The 10,000-nt window shown below is 47.7% G+C and overlaps 1 protein-coding gene across 1 annotated transcript in view; it reads left to right on the top strand.

The window, feature by feature from the left end:
• plxna4 (plexin A4) overlaps window positions 1-10,000 on the top strand; it is a gene marked incomplete at its 5' end in the record, with an annotated part of 86,928 nt that overhangs the window by 22,524 nt on the left and 54,404 nt on the right. Inside the window, 3 exons of the mRNA XM_080538277.1 lie at window positions 165-399; window positions 4,110-4,252; window positions 7,340-7,608. Coding sequence (XP_080394403.1) covers window positions 165-399; window positions 4,110-4,252; window positions 7,340-7,608 — 647 coding nt within the window. The remainder of the gene's footprint in view (window positions 1-164; window positions 400-4,109; window positions 4,253-7,339; window positions 7,609-10,000) is intronic.

Below are 10,000 nucleotides of genomic sequence, written 5' to 3'. Positions count from 1 at the left end.
CTCTCCTTATCTCTGTCTCCCTCTCTCTGTCCTTCTCTCTCTCCTTCTCTCTGTCCCTCTCTCTATATCTCCTTCTCTCTCTCCTTCTCTCTCTCCTTCTCTCTCTCTCCCTCTCTCTGTCCTTCCCTCTCTCCTGCCTCCCCCCCCCCCCCCCCCCCCCTCAGGCCCGCGTGGGTGGGATCGAGTTCTCCCCGGGCGTGGTCCACATCACGTCGGACAGCCCCCTGAGCAGCACGGCCATCATCAGCATCACGGGGGCGGGCGCCCTCCTCATCCTCTTCATCGTGGTGGTGCTCATCGCCTACAAGAGGAAGTCGCGGGAGAGCGACCTCACCCTCAAGCGCCTGCAGATGCAGATGGACAACCTGGAGTCCCGCGTGGCGCTGGAGTGTAAAGAGGGTGAGGAGCTAGTAGAGTAAAGCTAGCATACTGTAACACACAGGAGGGTGAGGAGCTAGAGTCAAGCTAGCATACTGTAACACACAGGGGTTCCCACTCTTTTTGACAAACAGGACTTTTTCCAGGAGTTTTTGCTTGACAATCCAGGACCAGGACAGCCACTTGGTTATATAATAATAATACCAGTAGGCCGGTAAAAAAATAGTTATTTTTCTAGGGGGCTGTCCCACTCATATTTTCTTATTTTATTGGACATATTATAGTGAAGACAGACAGGAAAGTAAGGAGAAGGGAGAGAGAGAGAGCATGTCAGCATGGGCCGGATTCGAACCCATGCCGACATGGGCGTGCACGGTAGACTGCGGTGCTAGACCACTGGACCACCCCAGGCCACAGTATCGATACATTTAACCCCGGTTTTATTCCTCCTTTTTTAACGATGCAGGGTTCATGATGATGAGTCTCAGGGTCATTACAGGTGACTGCTACACCATCACTGTACAGTAAGGTAATGATGTGTACAGTAGGGTCATCTCTCTGTAAGGTCATCTCTCTGTAAGGTCATCTCTCTGGCTAAGGTCATCTCTCAGTAAGGTAATCTCTCTGGCTAAGGTCATCTCTCAGTAAGGTCATCTCTCTGGCTAAGGTCATCTCTCTGGCTAAGGTCATCTCTCTGGCTAAGGTCATCTCTCAGTAAGGTCATCTCTCTGGCTAAGGTCATCTCTCAGTAAGGTCATCTCTCTGGCTAAGGTCATCTCTCTGGCTAAGGTCATCTCTCTGGCTAAGGTCATCTCTCAGTAAGGTCATCTCTCAGTTAGGTCATCTCTCTGGTGGTTAGATGTCACCAGCACTGCTATGGCTTGGTTTGGTTTACTTACAAGCTCTCCTCAACAAACAAACAAACACATACAGCACATCCTATAATCCAGAGGTGCCCAAAAAGTATTTATTATGAAGGACCAAAAATGTATCTGGATGGAAGGGCTGGACCAAAAAAGAAATGTTGATGTTATGTATATTTGTATATATTATATACAAAATGTGCGTTTTGTAGTCATTAAGATTAGGATTTTACAGCACTTTAAAAATAAGAGGAGAATAAGCATGAGCTTGTCAAATGCCATGGCAGCCAAAACAAAGGGTTTTATGATACATGTATTTGTGTATTTTTAACACTAAATTGTGTTATTCCCTCGCACTGAGAGTGTTGATTTCTAACATTCAGAATGTTGTTTTATGACACATGAAAGTCTATTTTTAGCACTAAATTGTGTTATTCCCTTTCACTAGAAGTGTCAATTTCTAACCTTCAGTGTTGTTTTATATCTGAAATGGCATTGTTATTAACCTATACATTGCATTCACCATGAATGTTTTCAGAACATCTGAAAATGCTTCTAGACTCACTTGTAAGGCTACAGAAAAACAGTCATTGTAAATCTACTATCTGTCTTTCATTTAGTTAAATATGTTAACCCACAAGATTAACCCACACATATTATTAACAAGTATAATAAATCATTAAAACAAACTATCATTTCATCCTTTTTTTAATTATTCAAACATTTTCCAAGCACCGTGCAGCACGACTTAACTTACAGTTTACAGGATAACAGGCCTCAAAAAACATGTTACAGATGTCTCTCTCCTCTCTCTCTCCTCACTCTCTCTCTCTCTCTCTCCTCACTCTCTCTCTGTCCTCTCTCTCTCTCCCTCTCCTCTCTATCTCCCCTCTCTCTCTGTCCTCTCTCTCTCTATCCTCTCTCTCTCTCTCCTCACTCTCTCTCTCTGTCCTCTCTCTCTCCTCACTCTCCCTCCCTCTCCTCTCTCTCTCCTCTCTCTCTCCTCACTCTCTCTCTGTCCTCTCTCTCTCCCTTCCTCTCCTCTCTCCCTCCCCTCTCTCTCTCTCTCTCTCTCTCTCTCCCTCTGACCCCTGTCTCTCTAGAGTGGACCAGACCAGCGTGTGACAATGAGAGAGTGGACTAGGATATATGCACATGACATATGCACAACTTAACTCTATATGCATTAGGCACATTTATTAAAAACTTAAATATATATATATTCTTTTTTTTAAATAACAAGAGTGGACCAGGATATATCATATCAGAGAGGACTAGGATATGTGCACAACTTAACTCTCTCTCTATATATATATGCACATTTACAAAGAAAATAAAGGCACAATATGTTATCTCTCATCTTCACCATAAGCACGTTGTAAGTCATAGGGCTTATACATGACAAGACTGTCTGCTTTGATAACATCTTTCTCTCATCACTTTCAGATACTTGGTAGGCATGAAAATGTTCACTGAGATGAAGCGCAGACATCTTTTGTGTTCTCTTTGTGAAGAGATGATCCATTGTTCGCAAAACACCCAGCCTCTGGACTCTGTAGTATCTTGGAGACAGTGGCAATTAGCTTGAGACTGTGACAATTAGCTTGAGACAGTGACAATTAACTTGAGACTGTGATAATTAGCTCCCAATGACTGAGCTTTCTGCATCACCACCATGAACACTAGTTAAATGCTTTTTGAAACCTGGATATGATGAAAACTGACGCCTACAACAATCTTAAACACAAAGGTGTAAACCAACAGCGACCAACAGCAAGGGTTGTTGACCCTTTCTTCCACGCAGGTGTTGACCCTTTCTTCCACGCAGGTGTTCATCGATGCTGCAACATGACTGAGAAACAGAGCAATAACATGAACCACCTAAAGTGATAGTTCATATTCTTACCCAGACATATTTACAAATACAGGTACATGTGAGTGTAATAGCTCCTCCTGTTCGACCAGCCAACAACCTTGTGTCGCAAAAAAACGCTAAATGTCATATGTTCCTCCCAAATGAAGGAGGAGATACTGACCTGTATCTCCCCAAGAGTCAGCATTCGTCAGGACAAAACAGCAGCAGGGAGTGTTGATTCGGCTGTTGATCGTACACACACGCAAATACATCAAGCCGATGGTCAGTGCGTTGTTACTGTAACTGCTTACAATCAACTCAATTAAAGACTGGAGTTTAAAGACTGGACTTAAGTTTAAAAAACGCACAACTCTCAACACGAGTCCTTTGACATCTAAAACAACATGGAAACGTTTTGAAGACGTCTGCGGTTCTCTGCGGGTCACACACTAGCTCCTGGCCGTGTCGCGAGGTCGTCTTCATCTTCTCAAACACACTTGCTTCATCAGCAGAGTGAACATCTAATGATATAGCCTCCCTGCTAGCCTGCTAGCCTCCCTGCTAGCATCTCCATCAAGCTGCTGAGGCACTGTGACCACTGCTGCTGACCTTTGGCGGTTTGACCTTTGGTCTTTGTGCTTTAGGCACTGTGGCTGCCCTGACTGCCTGTTGACCAGTTGACCTGTTGACCTTTCTCCCTAGACACGGTCCTGAGGCGCCATGCTAAATACCCTGTGTTCTTTTCCGCACCATAGAAGGAACTCCTGTTAATATATATTTTTTTTAATATATCAGTACTGTATGAACAGTTTGAACTGTGTTTACAGTGTTAGGGCTAGGGGGCTGATACAGGTCTCATCTGGGTTAGCGACCAGATATTATGTTGTACCTGTGCTTTGTAGTCATGTCCTGTATACATCAATGTTGCAGCCACAGCTAGGCTCTCACAGAGGGAGTGTCATGCAGTTCCTATAACGCTGTTCTGTCTGTCTGTCTGTCTGTCCGTCCCTCAGCGTTTGCGGAGCTCCAGACAGACATCCACGAGTTGACCTCTGACCTGGACGGAGCGGGCATCCCCTTCCTGGACTACTGCGCCTACACCATGAGGGTCCTCTTCCCCGGCATCGAGGAGCACCCTGTCCTCAGGGACCTGGAGGTAAGGGGCTGCCTCTCACACCGCCTGTGTGAAAACCACCTGCAGTCTCCACCACGTTATCAATCATTATATGTCAAATAATCTGTCAAATAACAGTCTCGATCAAATTAGCGAATTGAAAATAATATAAAAGGGAAAACAACTAAAAATGCAAATTAACGTCACAGCAGGTAGCGGGTGAATTAACGCGACTGTTCGTTTTGTTTAACGCTCACGCCCAGTAAATAAAAGGCACGCGTTCTCATCAGGCACAACATGCCTCCTGAGGTAACGAGGCGCCATCCAATCGCGATCGCTCTCTCGGTTAATAATCCTCCTAACAACAACAACACGGGACCCGGCGGATTCTCAGGCCCGAGGACCCGAATTAAAAGTCTTAGCGGTAGAGAGAGACAAGCAACACGGCAAACCGCACGTTATTTATCCCCCCGGTGACAGTGATGGACACTGATAATTGAACGGTCCATCTTTCCCAATCAAGCCTTGAGGCCCCATTTCACAGTCTCAGGGTTGGCCACTTTCTTTGCCTGATGAGAATTCCCCCACCGTAATAAGCAATATTAATTATCTTTTAATTGGTATAAATGTCCCCTGTATATGAGCAGTTAAATGCGAAAATCAAAGACTAATGAATGTAGCAGTGGACTTGTCTCTGGGTTGTGATGGCTAGTTAATTGTTATTGATGGGAGAGATTCTACAGTAAATGGGGCTGGTTATGAGCTTGGAGTGAAGAGTGGTTTCGGAAATCGAAAAGTACTCTGTTCTTCTCTGCTTGGACGGAATCTCTCTCTCTCTCTCTCTCTCTCTCTCTCTCTCTCTCTCTCTCTCTCTCTCTCTCTCTCTCTTCTCTCTCTCTCTCTCTCTCTCTCTCTCTCTCTCTCTCTCTCTCTCTCTCTCTCTCTCTCTCTCTCTCTCTCTCTCTCTCTCTCTCTCTCTCTCTCTCTCACACACACAGTCTCTCATTCTCTCTGGATGAAAGGAGATATACTCCATTTCAGCTCCGTTGCTCAAATATGCTGACATTAGACCGCTGTACCTGTCAGATGTATAAGAGGTTTACATTCCGGTACATTCAGGCGTCGCCTCAGAAGACACGCAGCCCGCTCCTCTCCTCCTCTCTGCTCATCCTGAGATCTGTTCTGTTAAACGGGATTGTTGTTGTTGGAGCGTCGGGGGCCGGGGTGGGACGCACGCTCTCCTCTGATACGAACCGACAAGAGACGCTGCACACACACATGGTTACACACATCTACACACACACACACATGGTTACACACATCTACACACACACACACACACACACACGGTTACACACATCTACACACACACATGGTTACACACACACACACACATGGTTACACACATCTACACACACACACATGGTTACACACACACATGGTTACACACACACACACACACACATGGTTACACACATTTGCACAGACACACACACACACACACACATGGTTACACGCATTTACACAGACACACACACGCACACACACACACACGGAAAAGCAAGAAAAGCCTAGTTTATTTGTATAGCACATTTCATACAACAGGGGGGAATTCAAAGTGCTTTACATACAGAATTGGAAAATCGTGGCGACCGCCCCTCCTGGTGCCCCCACGGTTGAAAAACGTCTGTCTTAAGTGCCCTTTTGAGTGGCAAAAATGCCCTTTTGAGTGGCGAAAATGAGAGGGCGTGCCCTATTGGTGCCCCTCCAATGGTCTAAACTTGAACATGTGCACTGATGGGGTCCCATGTTGTGCAGTAAGTGCCCTTTTTTTCTTTTCGCCCCTGCCCTTCAAACAGCCTGAGTCCGCCACTGCACACACACACTTTCTCTTTCTTTCTACCTCTATCAACATCTTGTCAGCCTGTGTGAAATTAGGCTAGCATTGGAATCCTCGTTCTCCCCCTAGTGCGAGCCACAGATTAGCTCGCCCCCGGGGTACCAGTGACAGTAACAGGAACACAGGCTTCCTGACAGACAGACAGGCCCAGGGTTGTCTACCCAGGCTCCCCGGCTCTGTTCACATCCTGACAGATCAAAAAATAGAATCTCCAAAGGTACAATTTAACCAGAAGAAGAAGCGCCAGGAAATAGGTGCGCCGCTGACTGACTGACTAGCATAAATGACGCGGGGACGTGTGGTTCCTCAGCCGGAGTACGCTACGGGGAGCGCGCCGCGCCTTTCATCTCCTAGCTAGTAGCTAGTTTGCCGGGGAACGAGAAAAAAAAAAACGGGAACATTGGACGCTTGCTGTCAAAGAAATAAATAGGGCTCTCTGAAGACCCTTTTGTTTGCCTTTGACTTCTTCTACTTTGAGAAAAACAACAACAGCGCCGGGACGTTGTTAACTAAAGCTCATCGCTCTCCTGGAGTCCCTCCGGTTCTGTGTAGCGGGGATCATTAGCGTGCCGTCGTTAAGGGGGAATTAGAGGTAATAATGGATCCAGCGGGGTGATTATGGCTCCGGCTGGGAGGGGGAGGGGGGGGGGGGGGGTGGCCATGGCAGCGGGTTCTTCTTCTACACATCAGTCAGTCAGAGACGCTCCTCCTTCTGGTCCCCTGGATACTTCCCTGGACGTGTGCAGTGTGACGTCATATCTCATATCAATAGCTGCTGCGATTGGATAGTCTTGTTGTTGGTGGTGGTGTGGTTGTTGTTGTTGTTTTGGGTCGTCCAGTCTGTTGTGTTGCATTAAAACATGAACGCATTCTTGCCGGCAGTAGTACTATAGTCATATAAGCTGAAGGTTTAAATGATCACGACTGCAAGTTCGTGATGACTGCACGGTCATGATCATCGAACCACAGTTTGACCCTGGCCTTCTCTGAACAGCTGAGACAGAGATGAAACAGACCGCAGACCCTGCCTGACCTCTCCTCCCCCGTCCCCCCCTCTCCTCCCTGTCCTCCCATGTCCTCCCCCGTCCCCCCCCCCTGTCCCCCCTGTCCTCCCCTGTCCCCTCCTGTCCTCCCCTGTCCTCCCCTGTCCTCCCCTGTCCTCCTCTGTCCCCCCCTGTCCTCCCCTGTCCTCCCCCGTCCCCCCCTGTCCTCCCCCCTGTCCGCCCCAGGTGCCGGGCTACAGACAGGAGCAGGTGGAGAAGGGTCTGAAGCTCTTCGGCCAGCTGATCAACAACAAGGTGTTCCTGCTGTCCTTCATCCGCACGTTGGAGTCCCAGCGCGGCTTCTCCATGCGCGACCGCGGCAACGTGGCCTCGCTGATCATGACGGTGCTGCAGAGCAAGCTGGAGTACGCCACCGACGTGTTGAAGCACCTGCTCTCAGACCTGATCGACCGCAACCTGGAGAGCAAGAACCACCCCAAGCTGCTGCTACGCAGGTGAGGGGAAGGGGGGGGACTGGGGGGGGATGTGGGTGGGAGGGGTTTATGTATGTGTGAACGTGTGTGCGCTTGTGTGAGATTGTGTGTGCTTGTGCGTGCTTGTGTGTGCTTGTGTGAAATTGTGTGAGATTGTGTGTGATTGTGTGTGCTTGTGTGAGATTGTGTGTGCTTGTGTGAGATTGTGTGTGCTTGTGGGAGATTGTGGGAGCTTGTGTGCGCTTGTGTGCGCTTGTGTGAGATTGTGTGTGCTTGTGTGAGCTTGTGTGAGATTGTGTGTGCTTGTGTGAGCTTGTGTGAGATTGTGTGAGATTGTGTGAGGTTGTGCGTGCGTCTGTGTGCTTGTGTGAGATTGTGTGTGCTTGTGTGAGCCTGTGTGTGTCTGCGTGTCTGTGTGCGTGTGCGTGTGTGTGTGTGCGTGTGTGCGTGTACGTACGTGTGTGTACATGTGTGTGTGTGTGTGTGTGTGTGTGTGTGTGTGTGTGTGTGTGTGACTCTCGTGGGCCCTCTTGTGCCTCATTAAGAGAGGCCTTGACACTGTCCTCTGTCTGTGCCGGGGGAGAAGGTGAGGAACATCACTGGTACACCTGCACACCTTCTCCTCCTCTCTCCTCCTCTCTCCTCTCTCCTCCTCTCTCCTCCTCACAAGGCGCCCCGAGCATTCGGCTATGAAGGGCTTAATCTGGCCTCCCTCTCTCTGTATGTGTGTCACACACACACACACACACACACACACACACGTTCCCCCCTCCTGTTTTCCCTCTATCTCTCTATCTGAGACAGTGTGAGTCATTCAGGTCTGGTGGAGCTTTTAAGCATTTAAGTGGTGAACAGCTGCCTAATGCTAACATCAATGTTGCATTAGTATTTACCCTAACATTAACACACACACACACATATACACACACACATATACACACACACACACACATATACACACACACACACATACACACACACACACACACACACACACACACACACACACACATATACACACACACATATACACACACTCATACCCTACACACACACACACATGCGCGCGCGCACACACACATACATACATACACACACTCACACTCATACCCTACACACACACGCACACCCTACATACACACACTCACACTCATACCCTACACACACACACGCACCCACGCACACACACACAGACACACACACACACATACACATACACACACTCACACTCATACCCTACACACACACACTCACACACACACACACACACACACACACACACACACACACACACATATACACACACTCATACCCTACACACACACACACACGCACACACACACATTCACACACACACACACACACACACACATACATAATATCCTTGCACTGGTAATGAAACAACTGTTGCAGACGCTTTTATCCAAAGCCCCACTTTTCCCCACTCGAAGCCTCTTGAATTGATCATTAAAACAAAACACACTTCCGCAGCGTTCTTCTGTGCCCAACTTAAATACAGTGTAATCGTCTGTAGACGAGTGGTTTAAAGGGAAGATGGGGGATAAGAACTTAACTTTGTTGTATCATCCGAGCATTACCATGACGATAGGCCCGATCGGGTATTCAGTGTTCATTATCCGTGACATGTAAAGATTAACTCGGATGACATTGAAACGCTCACTTTGTCTCAGGAACACAGAGTGCTCTGACACGCACATCATTAGAATATAATTATGATTAATTAGCGGAGAATCCAATTAAAAAAAGGCAAGTCAAAAAATCCCACAGTCATAAGGAAAATTTGATTCTTTAAAAGCCGTACTCCCAGCCCAATCAACTCCTCCTCCTCCTCCTCGATTCTGTAAGCACAAGTCCATAAGGGCCACTTTATCGCAACACCATATATGGTGCTGGGGGGGTGTTGTGATGACTCTGGTTGCCTAGAAACGTTGTTTTCCTCTCGGCCATTCGCGCCCTGTGCAGTAGCAGTAGCGTCGCCTTTTTTCTCCGGCGTATCCAGTCAGCCCTGAACACCCTTGTGGTTTGACAGGCATGTGGTAAATTAATTTTGTCTCCTCATTTCCAATTTCAATTACAACCCCCATCCTCCCTTAGGCCAAATACTCATCCTTCCCCCCAATAAAGACACTCGGATTCCTCTTTGTTAGCTACGTGTTAGCGTAGCGAGCGTATCGTCGTGTCAGGGGGGGTGGAAATGAACACTGGCTCATTGAAGGGGAAGGGGAGGACGTCACGTGACTTGGCAGGTGACAGCAGGCATATTCACCTCATGAAGAACCGTTTAAATGGCACTCGGCGCAATGCAGAGTTTGATTAATGCGGTCTAGCCGAAGACATGATTAATCGCACACAGAGCCATTATGCAGACAGTAAACAAAGGGAATATTACTGA

This window comes from Nansenia antarctica (genome assembly GCF_963989245.1).
Source record: "Nansenia antarctica genome assembly, chromosome: 8".
Classification (NCBI taxonomy): domain Eukaryota; kingdom Metazoa; phylum Chordata; class Actinopteri; order Argentiniformes; family Microstomatidae; genus Nansenia; species Nansenia antarctica.
This window is presented reverse-complemented; position numbering and strand designations above follow the sequence as displayed.